Genomic DNA, 16609 nt, shown 5'->3' on the forward strand with positions numbered 1-16609 from the left:
AAATGTAAGACTGGGCTTAAAGGAGTCTCCCGGCCCCAGGGTGCAAATGACTTTAGGAGGATGGGTGCAAGTTAGAGGCCCCCCAGGAAGCTTGGCCATAACCTCCAAAGGACTCAGAGAAGTGGCACAGAAATGTCCCACTCTTAGATACAGGAGTCGCAGAGGCCTGCTTGCCTTGGTCAGAGGGATTTCTGTCCTAGCATTCTGAGGTCCAGGAGTGCAGACCCACCTGCACACTGACCTGAAGAGCCCAAGGAAGTGGTATCCTGGAGGGATCAGTATCTGAGGTGTCCACAGGAGGGCAGTGTGGCAACTCAGAGGACAGGATTCCAGTGCCCCCTTTACTTCCTCCTGCAGACCCTCTGTCCTGCACCCCCTCCAATCCCTCTTCCTTCCTGGAGTTATTCGAGGGCTGTTCACCAACCCCCGCACAGGGACAGACGGCGGAAACTCTGACTTTTCCCTCTCTGCAGCTGGAAGGCTAAGGCTTGTCATCCTGTCACGCCCATAGTCCCACCCCTTTAAGTACAGGTGTCCTGGGTGGAAGCGTGGAAAGTGGAAAGGGGGAAGGGAGAGGCCAGTGGTATCCTCGGCCCTGGACGTTGTTGGCTTTGCCCCTGCCTCTCAGTTGTCCGGGCTTGGTTTGCAGTGCCAACACCCAGCACGAGGGGGCGCTACCACCCTGCAAACCTTGCCTAGCCTGTCTCTGCTGCAGAAGGGGCTGTGCCCAGGCAGAGAGGATGGGGTGGGCGTTCCTCTGGGCCCCTTCTCCAGCTTTCCTCCACCCAGAACTCATGTGCAGTTTTGTGCAGGCATGGGGTGGGGAGTGGGGACCTCTGGAGCACAGGCCAGTGGAGTGGAGGAGAGATTCTAGGGACACCTGGCATGCAGCTTAGAGGGGTGAAGGGAAGAGAGACCTTCCTGCTGGGTGCTCCCAGGTGCAGGTGCAGGCTGTCCTGGGAGTGCAGCCTGGAAGACTGATATTTCCAGAAGAGCTAGGCCAACACCCAATACCAACCATTCCCTGATTAAGGGCTGGCTGTGGGGTAGTTTGGCTCATAAGGAGGAGGTCTGTAGGGACAAAGCCATTACTCTGGAGTTATAAGCCTCTTCCCTCCATATATTTTCTTTCTTTTTTGAACCTTTTAAAGATTGAGGTGAATATACAGTAAAATTCAAAAAGTGTATACAGCTCAATGATGTTTTAACCTATATATTTACTATATATACATATACTTATTACACATGAATAGAATACTTATGTATTCACAACTACAGCTGTTAATGTATGTACATCACAGCTCTCACTGGCAATTCAAGTCAATAGACTTTTATTAAGGGGCTCCTGTGTGCCTGCCACCAGCCTACACTTTTGTGAGAAAGTGAGGACAGAACGTTTGTCTGGTGGCTGTGATGGGGTCAGTGGTATAATGAATCATAGTCGTTCCTCGACAGAACTAGACCACCCGTGCCTTGGAGGGCAATGGCTGACTGTGTGATCTACCTGCAGTGCCCATACTTTTGGAATCCAAAATGAGAGAAATTGTCTGCTGTGTTTGGATATACATACTCACAGAACCTCAGGAAGATATTGGATCCAGGATATTGGGTCAGGCCAGCCACACTCCTAGCACAGAGCCAGGCACAGAGTGGCCAAGGAGAGTGTTTTTGGGAATTGATCTTGCTCTCTGGCCTGGTGTTACATATCTCTGGAAGCTGGGTGAAGGGTGACGTCTTTGACCACAGACTGGATCAAAATGAGCTGGAGCCTGTCGCGTGTGTGTGAATCCGCTGGGCCCTTCGGAGGCACCGGTCTTTCCCCCGCTTTGTGGCCAGCCTGGCCTTGCTCCACCCGACCCCATCCTGCCCCAAATCGGGGAAGTGCCTCTAGCGGGAAATCAAGTGAGTGGGCAGGATGTGACCCATGGTGAGGCAGCTCCCAGACCTGGGCCGGCGCCTGAGTCAATGAGCTACTTCGGGCTCTCTAAGGAAGTGCTTCCTCCAAGTCACTACAGTGTGGACACCTCTTCTTCCCCCTCTCCTGCCCCTCCCGATCCAGTGTGGGTCTTTGGTGGGGCAGGAAGTGGGTCTCCTCCTCCTTGAAGCCACGAAGGCCCGTTGGAGGAATAATGGACCCTGGGGAGACCTGGCCTTATCCTGAAGGCAGAGAAAGCTGCTCCCTTGGGGTGTGGTGACAGCCCTGGCCTGGGATGCCCAGTCCTGTTGTGGAACCCTGGGGTCCAGGCCTGATGAGGGACAGGGGAGGACAGAGGGGGCTGGGCCTGGCTGGGGAGGGCTGGCCTGGAAGGCAACCAGCCACGGCCCTCGGCCAGGGTGGAAAGTATGTGTGTGAGCTCATTTGGAAGGTGGCTTCTGGCCAGTCAGGCCTGCCTCCTTTCCAGGCCCTGGCTGCCCAGCCCCCTCGAAGAAGGCTGCCTCTGGGTCTCCCTCGTCTCCTAAGACTGTCTGAATGAGGAGGGCAGAGACCCCCCAGGCTAGGCGATGGGAGTTGGTCTCCTAAAGGAGGTGAATTCAGATTTGGGGGGGGTGGGTTGGACGGGGGTATGGGGACTGCAGAACAGTGGAGGAACCTCACCTGGGGATTCCCTGGGGGCTTAGGGAAGGGGAACTGCTCTGAAGGCCTTCCCCTCCTAGGCCCCTTGCTCAGACGTTCACCACCCCCACTCCTCCCCCAGCTGCTGCTTTTGTCCCATTCAGTTCCTCTGGCTTCTGAGTCCTATACCTCCTCCATTCCCTCAGAATACCTATTCCTGCCCCCCCGCCCCGAGAAGGAAGGAGACTCTTGGCCAAGCGGATTCCTGAGGAAGAGCCCTTCTCCCCTGTGCTCCTGCGACGCAGCACAGCAGGCAAACACACATATGCTGACAGATTCCGCAGAACACACACTGCCACGCAGACACCTAGCTACACAGGGTCCACACTGGAAGAGATGCCCAAGAGACGTGGTCAGAATCTGCCTGTACAGGAAAAAAGTCAGACAGACCTGGGTTTTAATTTTGGACTACCGAGCTGTGAGCTTGAGCAAGTCTTATCTGGGCCTCAGTTTCTGCATCTGTAAAATGGGGCAGTGTTAGTGCCTGTGTCCTTGAGCGCTGTGACCTCAGCAGAGGTTGGTTTCCCACCACCTCCCCTTAACTGGAAAGGGACTTGGGGATACAGAGGGTAAAGAGAGGACAGATTGTGGGGAAATGGGGCCCAGGGGAAGAACAGGGAAGGACCAGCAGATCTGGCCAGATCGTGTGTGACGGTCACTCTGCTTAGTCTCCCCTTCTCTAGAGAGCGCAGCTCCTCTTAGATCTTCCCCTCCCTTCCCATCCCGTGGACCCAGCGCCTGGCTGGCAGCCTTGAAGGCATGGGCCCAGCTGATGGCAGGAGCCCCGAGAAGGGAATTGATGTCGAGGTCGTCCGTGGCTCCCCCCAGGTGTGTAGGGTGCAATGGTGGGCAGAGTGCAGCCTCTGCTCAGCGCTTGCCCCCAGCCTAGTCTCCTGAGAGCCTGCTTCCCTGGGTTCTGCCCAAACCTCCTTGCAGATTCCCCTTGGCTCCCTCCTGGCTGCTCTAACTCACATGTGCTGCTTTCGAATAAAGGAACTTGGAACCATAGAAACTGGGTCAGGCCCAATGGACAAAGCAGGGTAAGGCCAGTGCAAGCAGTGTTTGCAGGTCTCTCGGGAGCCACAGGGCCTTCTGCTCTCCCCTCACCCAGCCAGACCTGGTGGTTCACTCAGCTGGGGCCCAGTGGGGTCCCTGAGGCAGCCTTACTGGGCTGGATCCCTCAGCCCCAAGGCACATCAGAAGCACGGGACCTTGCAGCCTCCACCCTGCAATTTTCCCTGCTTGTGTAGCCTCTTCCACCTCTTCCCCCTTTGTCTCTGGTCCTCCATTCCCATCTCTCCCCCTTGGCTTCAGAAAGCATCTTGTGATTCCAGAATCAGGGCCAAACAATTTCCTCGTGATGGGGAAACCACACTCCAGCCGTGGGAGCCCTAGGTTCCCCCTCCTCTTCCCTTTGGCAGTCCCCCTCCCCATGCTCCTCCACTGGCTCCAGCTGTGTTTTGCAGAACTCCCGCTGGATAACATCTGTAATTGCCTCCAGATGTGGGCCACAAAAACACAAAGGGGCCATGAGCTCATCTTTGAGCTCCTTGCCACACGCACGGGCCCCACCTCCCCCACACTCCCCAAACTTCTCAGGGTCCCCATTCCCTCCGGTGAGGGTGGCAGGGAGGTGGTGTCCAACCCCGCTGAGACACACCGGCCCTGCCAAACAGCTGTTGGCAGGAGAGGTGCAGGAGGCCAGGCGCAGGGTCAGGGTTCCTGGCTGGCAGGAAGGTGGGGTACCCCTTCTGCCAAAGCAATCACACCAGCCAGCCCCGAAGAGCAGCTGGATAGAACGCCCGGCCTCGGTGGGGCCGGAGCTCCTGGAGGCAGGCCATGGAGGGGGCCTGGGCTGGAGCCTGGGGAGGGCTGGGCTAAGGCAGGAAGGGAAGGAGGGAAGAAAGCGGGCTGCTCCCCTTCAGCTGAGCTGACTCAGCAACTGAGCGATTCCTCTCTCCAGGCTGGTTTGGAGGAAGGGTGGGTCAACAGCCTGGGAACCCTGTCTGGGGCAGCAGTTTCGAAGGAAAGAGGAAACAAAGCCTTGTCATTCTGCCCTTCCAACCTGACCATCCTGCCTCTCCTGGGCAATTGGGGTGAGATCCCTGTTGTGCCAGAAACAGGCTGCGCCTAACCGGCTGTGGGGCAACCTCTTCCTTTCCTCTCCGTTCCTTCTGCCCCTGCAGGGGAGCCCCAGGCCTGGGAGAGGCTGAGATCCTGAGGGTTGGGGAGAAGGGCCTGCCCCCACGTCTGAGGCGGACTACGACGGGGGAATCCCCCGGCAGCCTGCGCGAGGCCTGAGGAAACAGAGGGTCTGCGGCTGGATCACGCGACAGGGTAACGCAATTGAGGACGATTTTCCGAGTGGCTTCAGCCTGGCCACTTCCTCTTGCTCTTGCAGTCCGTGGCCTCCGAGGTAGCCTCTTGGGCCGGCCCGGGAGAGAGCAGCTCTGGGCTCTGTGGACCGCTCCCCTCCCCTCCCCCCACGGAGCATGCCCTCCTCCCCAGCCCTGGGCCCTGCATCCCTTTCGTCTGCCGAGAATAAACATACTCCTTCATGAGAAATACCACAACCCCACCTCGCGGAAATCACTGCGCGGCCCTGCTGCTTTCCGTTGCCCCCGCAGCCACGTCCCAGGCACACCAACTGCAGCCACACAAAGAATGTGAAACACTGTTTATTCTTCGTGGAAAGGTTGAACAAGGTCAAAAATGTCCTTAGAGGGCACTGACCCAGCCCTGCCCTGCAGGTTCCTGGGGTCGGACGCCTCTGCCCCCCACCCCCACCCCTCCCCGTGCCCCCTGTTAACAAAAAGGAACGATTTGAAGGGACTTTATATATAATAATTATAATAAAAATATACATTAAACAAAACAAAAAACCCACACAAGACAACTTTAGCCGAACTGCCAGCACCGTTCACCCCACTTCTCCCACCCCCCTGCCCCCCCCCACCCCTGCCATCCCTCTGCTCTCACTGCCCCCGCGTGGTCTCTCCCTCTCCCGAGTCTCCAGTACCGTGACCGCCTTCGGTGGCCGAAGACTTCAAATGGGTGGGCTGGGTGGGGAGCGGGGGGGGGCAGGACACCTGTAGGAGCGGCTGGGCGGCAGATGTGGGGAGCGCGTCGGGAAGGGAGGGGCTCCCCGGACGGGCTCCCCTGACAGCCGCTCCGCCCAGGCGCCCGCCCGCCCCTTCGCAGAGGCTGGTGGAGGCAGGCTGAGCCTCAGCTCCCTAGCTAGGTGGCCGCTCTCATTAAGGTCCCGAGTCTCCGAGTCTCCAGTCCCGGACGTGTGCCCTCTCTGCTCCTTTCTCTGGCTCCCTGCCCTCCCCTCCGTGCTGTCTGATGGAAGCCAGGGCACCAAACAGGAGCAGGTGTGCCTTTCTCGGGCCCTACCTGAGAGCGCCAATAAAACGTGCCCTCCCCCAGGTACCACAGCCCGCCCTGTGGCGTCCCTGCTGGCCTGGCCCGCCCGACCCCTAGCCATCCACGCCTGCTGCACCTCCCTGGTTCACCTTTTGGTCCTGTCCTGTCCTCTCTGACGGCTCTGCCCCTGTGTCCCTACCCCAGCTGCCTGCGTGTGAGTGAGGTTCTTTCTCTGTGGCCCCCAGGCTCACCCCCAGGGCTCCTGGGCCCCACCCTGGTAGCTGCACCCCCTGGTCTCCGTTCTTCCAACCTTGACATCCCCATCCAAGGCTAATGTTTGGGGGGGTAAGGCTGTCGAAGGTTTCTGCAGCCCCAGGTTAGTCCCGAATGGCTCAGGCGTCTGTGGACGTTCTTGGCGGCAGGTGGAGCATAGGCAGATCTTTGTGGGAGAGACGGACCCTCTCTGAGCTTTCCTCCCAAGGCCTTAGGGCGGCCGTGCAGCCCCACCCCCTCACTCTCTCAGGGTCTCCCCCGCACAACAAGATTAGATTTCTTTTAGCCAGAAAAAGGGGTGGGAGGCTGCCAACTGGGTACACCTGGGGACTTGTGGGGCTAGAGTGCCCAGAGACTCCTGAGGTCAGAGTTCAGAGGTTAAAGGTATGTCAGGAAATGGAAAAGGAGCAGATGACCCCGTTTGACCTTTACCAGCGAGGTCTGAGGGTCCTGCCTTCAAGTGCAGAGCCCAGACATTCAGATGGGGCTGAACACACACCAAGCCACGGGGGCCCCTGAGGGGCAGGGGCTGGGAGGGCGGCCCCCGCTCAGCCCCCCGGGGGCCCACCTAGGGAAGAAGCAGTGCCAGCGGGGAGGGTGGCAGAGGCCCGTCTCGGGACAGAGAAGAAGGGAGGCGGGGAGGGGGCTGGGGAGGGGGCTCGGGACCCTTGGGAGCAGCCCACCCACCACCACCTGCTGCCACTGGCCTTCAGAGGCAAAGTCCTCGTGGTAGGAGTGGGCGGGCGGCGGTGGGGGTCAGACCTTGTCCAGCAGGGAGCGCTGGCAGTAGAGCAGTCGCTTGGGGGTCCCGTGGCGTCTGAAGAAGACGACGGCGAGGCCCACCGCCAACACCAGGAGCAGCAGCAGCACGGGCAGCACCACGGCGGCCGCGCTCACTGCCCCGCTGCCCTCCTCGTCCACCTCGATGATGATCACCTCCGTCTCCTCGTCAGCGCCCTCATCCGGCCGGCCCCCCGACGACGGGCAGCCCATCCAGTCCCGCAGGGCCGACTTGGGGTAGCCCGGCTCGACCTTCAGCTTCTGGTTGTTGAACTTCCAGTATTTGTTCCCCTTGTAGAAGTACGTGAAGACTGCGAGGGTCAGGAACAAGGTGGCACGGAGGACGAGAGGTGGCGGCAGCGTCCGGGGAAGAGCCAAAGAGGAGGGCGGGAGAACACCCGTCAGTGTGAGAGCCAGCTGGGTTCATCCCTTCCCCTTTCTGAGCATCAGTTTCCTCAGCTGTGAAACCAGGTAACTCTAGCACCAGGTTGAGAGAGTGGTGGGGACTGAGGGGTCTGAAGGGTGGAAAGCACTTCCGCAGTGCCTGGCACGGGACAAGGGCTCCCCTGTTCTCATCACTGTTTTCTACCCAACGCGCTCCGTCTTTCCTCCTGCTCCTCCTTAACTCCCGGTCCCGGTCCTCCCCGCACAGACACCTCCCGTGCCCCTCTCACCTTCATCGCTGCCCATGAATGACCCTCTGGGAGACTCGGGGATTCCTTCCCAGACCTTGATGTTTTTGGGGTACTCGCTGTCCACTGCCCTGAGCTCCTCATTGAAGCGGTAGTACCTGGGGGAGAGGCGGGCAAGGGAAGTGGTTGGAGGCTGGGCATGTCCTCCGAGGGGAATGGGACCCGGCACTGAATTCACCAGTGAGCAAAGGGTGGCTGAGGACAGGGTGGGGGACAGGAGTTTTAAGTGATGAGGGCCTGCAGCTAAAAGCAGCGGAAGGTGGAGGTGGGAGGGAGGGCCCAGGCTGCAAGGAGCCACCAGCAGCCCTTAATGACAGTGCCTGGCAGCTGGGGCGGAGGCACAGTGCTGGGGGCAGGAGGCGTCAAATGACCGGGTCTGAAATGGTGACCCTGTCATATCCCACTCACTCAGCACCCAATGGAGGTTGCCTGTTGCTGGGCACCAGCAGAGGCTCAGCCAGCTCCTCTTCCAGGGAAACATCTCGGGGAAAGTGGGTCTTCCTCCAGAACTGAGCGGATCTGGTGGTGGTGTCTGAGGAGGAAGGCCTGGGGCCAAGCGACTGAGGTCTTACTTGTTTCCCCGGAAGAAATAGGTCTTTCCATTGGGCATCCAGAAGAGTGCAGCATCAATCTTGTCAGTAGGCAGTCCTCGGCCCAGCTCCTTAATGTGCTTGGGGTAGCCAGGCTCCAGGGAAGCTTCGTCAAACACCCAGTGCTTGTCTCCTGGGGAGGAGAGGGAAGGGCAGGATCGGATTCCACCTGGGCTCTAGGGTCTTTGGAGGAGTCAAGCGGAATTTGCTCCTCCAGGGAGACCCTCCCCATACCCAAAGACTAAGGCAGAATGTCTGGTTACCTTTGAAGAAGACAAACTTGCCATCCTTCCTCTCGTAGGCAGTGTTGATGGATGCGGGCAGGCCCCGCCAGAATTGGCCAATAGGCATGGGGTATCCATCCATCACCTGGTTTTTCCTCACCCGCCAGAACCAGCGCTCCTGGGAGGCAGTGCATTACGTCTTCCGCTTTGTCGTCCAGCTCAGTCCCCAAAGCTCCCCCACTGCCTCAGTTTTAGTATGTAACCCTCCTGCTGCTGTTCCCACCCAGCCACCCGGTCATGGAGCCCTTTTGGCCGCCCCCACCAGCCCACTTCTTCCTCTCACCTTGAAGACAAACATCTCCCCTCGGAGCATGGCCACGGTGTCAAAGTTCCCGTCACAGATGTTGGGCCCGTAGGTGGGGTTTTTGGGCTTATCAGGGACAGAGGGCCTGGAGGTGGTCCTGGGTTGAGGGGGCATCTTGGTGGGGGACCCTGACTCACTCCCTGGGGCAGAGAACACGAGGGGGCACTTCAGACTTGGTGGCAGAGGCGGAGGAGAGGACAGACATGTGGGCAGACCACAGCTTTGGAGAGGTGCGGCTGGGCCTTTGGGGGCGGCTGAAGCAATCAGCTGGGAAGGCACGGAAAAGCTGGGGTCAAAAGTGGGAGCAGGCGGAGGCAGGGTCAGGTGGAGGGCTGCGGGGAGACGGCGAGGCATGAGGGAGGGGATGCACAGGCCAGAGAGAACAGGAGGGGATAAGGAGCAGAGAGGAAGGAGCAGATGTGGGCGTAGATTACTTGCCATAAAGCTGCTGGATTCCCCGGCGGTCATCATCGGGCAGCACGAAGTTCTCTGTGTCCATCCACTGGTAAAAGGGTGCCATGATGGCCGAGGGATCGTTGGAATGCTCGAGGCCCAGGGCATGGCCCAGCTCGTGCACAGCCACCAGGAAGATGTCATTCCCTGGAGGGATGGGGATGGTTATGCTGGCAGCCTGGATCCCTTCCCTCAGACCCCCTGCTTCCCCATGAGAAGCTTCAGGTTCACAGTGAAGCCTGCCTGCCACATTTTCCACCCAAAGCGACCAAATCCTGAGGTCCAGCCTCATATCTGACAGATGAGGCACAAAGCCAGTCAGCAACTCTTCTGGGTAGAGGTGAGAGAGTGCTCTGGGGCTGGATCCGAATCCCAGCAAGGATTGGGAAGCCGAGGTCCTATCTGGACCTCCGTTTCTTCCAGGAGCCAGACATGACATTTGCCTGGAAAAGTGAGTGATGCAGATGCTTTGAAGTCTTTGACTGGGAAGTCAATTATTGGGCGAGAGAAGGGACCAGATGTAAACAGCTCAAAACAGGATTCCTGCTTTCATTGGAAGTCAGACCGGGAGATGTCTGTGGTCCCCCAAAGCCCTGAGATTTGGGGGTCTGAGGCTTGGGGAGGAAGCTGGAAAACCTGCACACAAATGACTCTTGACTCTCCCAGGGATAAGAGTCCCAGGGCTACCTCGCTCACCATTCAGATCTTCGTTCCGGACAGTCCAGGGCTCCGCAGAGTCAAAGTGGGTGTCCCCTCCAATGTTGGGGCCTGGGAAGTAGGCATGGGCCAGGAAGCCGCCCTCGCCATCGAAAGGTGTGCTGTCACCATGGAAACCCTCAGCAAAGAAGATCATGATGTCGGCCTGCTTCTCGTGGCCCTCACGGATGTAGGCATAGGGTACCTCTCGGAAGTGCAGCGGCGTGGCACTCTCCCACACACGGAATGCCTTGCGGATGGCCTCGAATGTGGCATACTCGCCCACCTTGGGGGTGTAGTTCTGGATGCTGAGGTCCAGCCACGTGGGGAGAGGATGGGAGTGTGTTAGGATAACAAGCGGCAAAACTCTCCTTCCCTGTACTCTCCTCGGTCTGCCTGAACCATCCAGCCACCTTTGTCTGACCCAGCTCTTCCTGCTGCCTCACGATGCCTCTGCCCCAAGAACTGAGGGCTTTCTGGCCCTGGGAGACACCCCCCCACCGGCTGCACCTCTCTCCAGGATGAGAGCCATGTTCCTCCCTGCTCCCAAGGATGCTTCTCAGGAACAGGGGTGAGCAGGGAAGGCGGCCTCTGAGTCTCGAAGCACCATTGATAGGGAAGGGTAATCTGATGTGAGAAAGGCCACTTGCCTGTTGGACTCACCAGAAAGTGATCTCGTTATGCTGCCATTTCAGACCCTGGATGGCATAGCGCTTCCTTCGAACATTGGCCTTGATCTCAGCCCCAAATTTGTCTGGAACACCACAGCGGGGGCGCCTCATGGCCCTGGGGTGTAAGAATTGTGGTCAGGAGAGTGTATGAAAGAGAAAGGTCTTCAGAGGAGAGGAGGAGTGTCTGGCCCTGGGGAAGAGCCAAGGTCATGAGGTCTGGGTAAACAGGAGAGGGTCAGGATCAGCTTGTGGGGATGAAGTACGGGGCGGAATCAGGCACTCAGGTGGCAGCCTCTCTGGGGCTCAGTGTCGTATCGGTGGGTGCTGGGCAGAATTCCTGCCAGGGAGGGTCTAGCACTTACTTCATGGTGTCTCCATCAGCCTTGCCTGTCACTCGCAGACCATAGAACCTCTGCATGGCAGCGATGGCAGCTGAGAGCGACTGGGGCGAGCGCTGTGTGTGGGTACGCAGGTCCCCAGGGGGCAGGTAGCCATACTGCTGCAGCCAGGCCTGTAGGGAAAGGGATGTGGCTTGGGGCATTCCCACCTGGCCCACGGGGAGCCTCTGCCTCCTCACAGCACCTGGAATGCACTCTTGGCTTGGTGTGGAAAGGGCCATGAGCTCCCAGCCTGGCTCTGGCGGTGGGGCTGGAGCAACTCCCGGGCTGGACCCAAACCCTGGCCCAGGTCCTAGGATGGCAGATCCTCTTGGAGGAGTGGGAAGCCACAGCTCTGGGCTTTGGCTGTAACTCTTTTGATGGGAGCTCTGGCAGTTTAATTGAGTTCTAGGGTGTCTTCTCAGAGCTGAGACTCCTTCTAGCACTTTCCCCCTCTGTGTCAGTGTTCTTGTCTATAGAGCATATCCCAACTGAGGCTGGGGTGTGCCTGTGGTGGATGGAGGGGGGAGAGGCTGAGGGGGCTTCCCTTTGGGGCCTGGCATGAGGCCCTCCTGGGACAGGCATGCCGTACCTCCAGGGTATACACAGCTGAGATGTTTTCAGAAAGGAGGGCAGAAAAGGAGCTAGTGCTCAGGCTGGCTGCTGATAGGGGAGCCTGGGGCCTTTGGAGCTGGTGGGGATGTGATCCAGCCACAGAGCCAGGATCCTGTCACTGTCCCTATCCAAGCAGCATCTGACCTAGGGCTTGGGACCTATAGACCCACGTAAGGTTCTTAGTAGAGGGAGTAGGAGATTGGGATGGTGGTTAGGATTAGGATTAGTATTTTATTCAGTATTTTGGCGACTGCAGTTTATTTCAGATATGATGTGAATTGTTCATAACATAAAGGCTGGCATATTGCCTTAAAGTAAAGTTAGGTTTTTGGTGTTTGATTGAAAGGTACACACATTGCAAAGCCCTGTTGAGGAAAACGTCAGCCTTTATTGTAAGAACAATGGAGTCTTTTCCTAAAGCCTGAAAAGTAAAATAAGCCAAGTTTTATGTGGAACAGGAACATGCTCAGATCCTCCTATGGGGAGATGCTACCCAGATGGCTCTGGTTCCTGCTCCAGCTTTGCCTTCTTAAGGAATCCAGAGGGGGCTGTGGGTTGCCTAGGACGGGAGCCTGGAGTGCAGAGTGGTGCTGCATCCCTTACTCCAAGGCATTAGGATGGCTCTCCATGTGGCCCTTCACCTCGAGGTCCAGGCCTTGGCAATGGAGCAGTGCTCTTGCATTGGGGCTGGGGGTGATTCAGGAGCAGCTGACTGGGGACCTGAGCCCGCAGGGGCAAGAATTGCAACATGGTTCTGGGAAGTGATCCCCCAAGGCTGATGATGGGAGTTAGGGCCCAAGATGTAAACAACACAGCCTTTCCCTAGCCAACAGGCCTGGCCAGAACAACCCTAGCACCACCCGCTCTCTGCGGGTGGGGGGGGGGGGGTGGAGGGAGGGAAGCAAAGTTTAACCTCCGTTATACCAGAGGGGAGCAGAGCAGGAGGCTCCTGTCCTGGGCTGCTCTCCCGGGAGCTCTAAACTTGCCCTGACCTGCGCTAACTGATGCCACAGCTAGTGCCTGCAGGAGGCCTGCTGTGGCCTGTGCCCAAGTATGCGGGAAACTCCCTTTGCCCCTGGCCTCACCTGTAGGGTAGTCACATCGTGGGCTTATGACCTCTGTTGGGGGAGCAGCTGCTTCAGCTTTGGGAAAGGATAGGAGCAGCCCACTGCTGGAGCTGGAAGACTGAGGTCAGGCCCCCTCAACCCTCAGGGGGCAAAGCTCCTAGGGCAGGATGACAGGAGGGAGGGTGGCAGAGAGATGGGGAGAATCCACATCCGGGGAGCTGGGGGCTCTGCGATAAATCCCTCTTCCTGACGCTCAAGAAGGTAGGTAGGTCTAAATATTCACACCCACAACCTCCACCCCATATCCAGCAGAGAAAGGTGGAGACTTAGTCAAGAAAGGGACTTCTCTGGAGTCAAGAGAGCCACAAGTCCTGGAAAGGAAGTGCCCCCATTCCTTTCCTCCTCCCAGGCCTAGGCTCTGAGCAAAGCAAGAACCACAGAGGAGACTATGAGGTCGGAACCACAGAAGAGAGGACTCTTGTGTCTGCGGCTGAGTGGGGGAAGGGCCAAATGCCAGACTGGCCAAGGGGAGGAGAGGGCTGTCAGGGAGCTGGTGCAGGACTCTGGAGGTGGTGGGAGGGAGCCGGCTGCTTGAAGCTTGGGCCACCCCAGCTCTCCCTCCAGATTGGCCTGGAGCGGGAGCAACTCTGTAGGGTCAAAGAACTCAAGGCGGCTGGCTTTGTCTTGAAAATTGAGTGGTGCAAGGTATTCCCCTAGGGGAAAGTCAAGGACAAGGAACCCCTCTTACTCCTAGGCCCACTTTTCTGGCCTAGGAATTCTGGAGGAGGTTGGGGGGAATCTCTGGCTCTTCTGCAGGCCCTGGATCCCAGCCTTTGGGCCTGTTCCTCCCTCCCTCTGCCTCCCACCCCTCCACAGCCCAGAAGCAAATGATGGTTCTGGCACTGGGACTGCCCATGACCCACTTAAAACAGAGCCAGGGCTGCTGCCCCTCCCCTAGGGGACCTAGTGGGGCAGGGGAGGGAAGGAAGGCAAGCCAGGCGCAGCTGGCAGTGGGAAGCCCCCAGATGCCCAGGCTCCTTTTGTTAGATCTTCCCTTCAGGCCTCTGATGAAGACTGCAGGCCTGGAAAGATGCCTCCTTCTCCTTCTGGACCATGTCAGGCTTAGCCGCTGGGCAGATTTTCAGTCTCCCTGGTCACCTCCATTCCTAGGGCCACACTTTTCCTGTCAGCCTCAGGACAGAGAGCGTGTGTTCTTTCTGGAGATGTTTCTTCGGGGGGTGGGACGGGGGCCGGGACCAGGAGTGAGAAAGCCAAGTCCAGATCCCTTCCCCCTGCTCAGGGGCCCTTCCCGGCCCCTCCAGGCCGCACCCAGGCCCTGGCCGAGCTGAGTGGGTTGGGATGGCCCAAAATAAGAAGCTGATCAAATCCGTCTCCCACCTTCACCCCAAAATAAAAGAGAGAGAGGAAAAACTTCCTGAGACAACTCCCACGCGGCTTCCTCCCGGGCCCGGTGGGCCAGCGTCGGGGAACGGGTGGTGGGGGGGCAACAGAGTCAGTCAAGACCTGTGCAGGCGCTCAGAGCCAGGCCCTCACTCCACTCCCTGTACGACGCCCCCAGCCTCCCTGCAATTAACACAGAAAAGCAATTAACAAAAAGAGCCTAAAGGCGCCGCAGGGGGAGCAGGGCGAGGACGCGGCAGCCTGGCCGAGCCCCCGGCTCACAAGGAGAGCTTTGTGTGTCCGGAAACGCGGCCCAGGGCGCCAGCGCCGCGACCCTCGACGCCCGAGCTCCGGGCCGGGACACAGAGGGTCCCCTGAGGGAGGCGGGGGTGGGATGGGGTGGGGTGGGGGCCGGGGCGGCTGCGCCGTCCACCCCCGACCGCACCTGGCAGCCGATGCGTCCGCGGAGGGCCGGGAGCGCCCGGGAGGCGGCGGCTGCAGCACAGGGGGCCCGGGCCGCGGGGCGCCGTCCCCCGAGCCCTCGCGGGCGGCAGAGCGCCTGCGAACTGGCAAGTTGAAGAAACAACAAACTCTCGCACATGACAAGAAACCGGGACAGCGCGGGGTCTGAGCGGAGTCCAAATATTTATCAGGCTCCCGACCGGTTCCAGAGCTGAGCTCAGAGCCCAGGGGAACTGGGGAGGGGTGGAGAGTGGGCCCCGGCTGGAAAGTTCTTCCAAGGAAAGGAATGGGAAAGAAAGTCGGCGGCGCGCGTTGGGGGTGGGGGGAGGTGGGGGTGGATGGAGGAGGCAAAAGTTGGATCGACTTGGAAGTTTGGAGGTGAGGAGAGAAAGGAAAGGAAGGGGGATCCTGCAGGCCGGAGCAGCTGAGACCCCGAGAGCCCTCCTCCCCGAATGGGGGCTGTCCGCTCGGAGACCCCCGGGCTCGCCTCCCCGGCGGGCGCGACTCCGGGCAGGGCCGGAGGAACTCACTTACTTCGGGGCTGAAGCTGCTCTGGGCAGAGCCGAGGGAGGCGAGCGCGGAGGCGAGCGTGAGCAGGGGCAGCAGCAGCCTGCGGGCGGGTCGTGGGGCGGGAGACATGGTCCGCGGCCGTGCGGGCAGCCGGGCCGTGCGGGCTCCGCGGCGGGGCCCAAGCCCTGGGGTCGCACCGCCACTCCCTCGGGGCGCCTTTGTCTTCCGTTGGCACTGAATTTGGATTCCTGGAGCGCTGTCCGCTTGGAGATGAGGGGATTGTTCTTGAAAGCGCCTGTTTGCTCGTCCCCTTTTCTGTTTTTGATCTTTCTTCTGCTTAGTCGGCGAACTGGATCGCGAGCCCTCTCTTGCTCTCCCCTCTGGTCCCTCCCTTCTCCCACAGCCTCCCTCCGCCCCCGCCCCAATGCCCTCCTTTCCCGGTGCGGACGTGGTTGTTTCTGCCTGAATCCAGTTACAGCCAAGAGCCGGGTAAAAAAAAAACCCTAAGTTGCCTTTCTGTGGTGGAGGCTGCCATCTGCAGGGGTTGAGGCCACAGCCGAGAGCGGAGGGCTTAGGGGGCGACTCAGGGGACGGGATGTGGGACACTTTCTCCTTCTAAGCATATTTTGGGTGGCTTGATTCCTCTGCTTTCAGCGTTTGTCTCACCTCCGTGGGAAGTACTGGGAGGCTCAGTGGCTAGGGCAGACAAGGAGCTCAGAGCCTGGGATGGTCGAGGTGTGGTCTTCCATGTCCATGAAACCTGGTTTGGGGGTTTGCCTGCTGGGACCTGTGGCTCAACATATTGAAAATTTTGTCCCTCATGCTTGACAACCACCTCTGTCCCTCCCCTGGCAAAAAGAAAAAAACAAAACAAAAAACAACAACCAAAAAACCAACAATAACAAAACCCGACTACCCACTGACAAATCCCACAACCACACGGGACCTGGGGGTCCTGTCCTGGTAGAAAGACAAATGCGCTCCCTTTATTACTGTCATTTGCAATCTGCTTCTCCTTAAACTAGAACTGGCTGGGGAGGAAAGGAGTGCAAGGCCATGGCATCTGGGGAAAGGTAAATCAAGTTTGGTGAAGCTGCAGAAAGGAGAGAATGGGAGTCAGGACTATGGGGTTTAGTTCCCCCTCTACACCGGAAAAGGGGACAATCCCTTACAGAGTATAATCTCCTCCTTCAGGGGCTGACTAGACTCCGAGAACAAAAGGTGGAGGTATGCGGGGAAGGGGGAGGGCAGTCTGGAGCTGATGGTGGGAAAGGGAGACTGATAAGAGGTTGAGGGCTAGATCTGGAAAAGCAACACAACACAAGCAGGAAAAGTGTGGGAGACAGAAAACTCGACCATCAGCGAAATCTAAGATCTAAGAATTGCACTGGTCAGCGAGAGAAGAAGGAGGTCGTGGTGGGGGGTGGGGGGAGAAGAAGGGAGGGAAAGCAAGC

At 58.7% G+C, this 16609-nt stretch overlaps 2 protein-coding genes across 3 annotated transcripts in view; one reads left to right on the plus strand and one right to left on the minus strand.

The window, feature by feature from the left end:
- Positions 1-5276: 5276 nt before the first annotated feature.
- MMP14 (matrix metallopeptidase 14) lies at positions 5277-15582 on the minus strand. Its single transcript, XM_057721196.1, has 10 exons — positions 15180-15582; positions 11086-11234; positions 10716-10838; positions 10053-10360; positions 9342-9503; positions 8883-9043; positions 8579-8717; positions 8298-8448; positions 7708-7823; positions 5277-7344 (listed from the first exon to the last, which is right to left on the minus strand). Exons 1-10 carry the CDS (start codon positions 15282-15284, stop codon positions 7010-7012), a joined length of 1749 nt encoding a protein of 582 aa, XP_057577179.1. The 5' UTR covers positions 15285-15582; the 3' UTR covers positions 5277-7009.
- SLC7A7 (solute carrier family 7 member 7) overlaps positions 7340-16609 on the plus strand; it is a 51639-nt gene continuing 42369 nt past the window's right edge. For both annotated transcript variants that reach the window (XM_057721197.1, XM_057721199.1), the window contains exon 1: positions 7340-7504. The gene's annotated coding sequence lies outside the window, so the exon portion shown is untranslated. The remainder of the gene's footprint in view (positions 7505-16609) is intronic.

Source organism: Hippopotamus amphibius, chromosome 2 (assembly GCF_030028045.1).
Source record: "Hippopotamus amphibius kiboko isolate mHipAmp2 chromosome 2, mHipAmp2.hap2, whole genome shotgun sequence".
Taxonomy (NCBI): domain Eukaryota; kingdom Metazoa; phylum Chordata; class Mammalia; order Artiodactyla; family Hippopotamidae; genus Hippopotamus; species Hippopotamus amphibius.

Excerpts from the sequence above, each read along its gene's own strand:
- MMP14 (XM_057721196.1), bottom strand. The coding sequence starts at position 15,284 with ATGTCTCCCGCCCCACGACCCGCCCGCAGGCTGCTGCTGCCCCTGCTC. Across the intron at positions 11,235-15,179 it reads AGAGCAGCTTCAGCCCCGAA|GCCTGGCTGCAGCAGTATGG; the intron begins GTAAGTGAGTTC and ends CTTTCCCTACAG. Across the intron at positions 9,504-10,052 it reads CCGGAACGAAGATCTGAATG|GGAATGACATCTTCCTGGTG; the intron begins GTGAGCGAGGTA and ends CCATCCCTCCAG.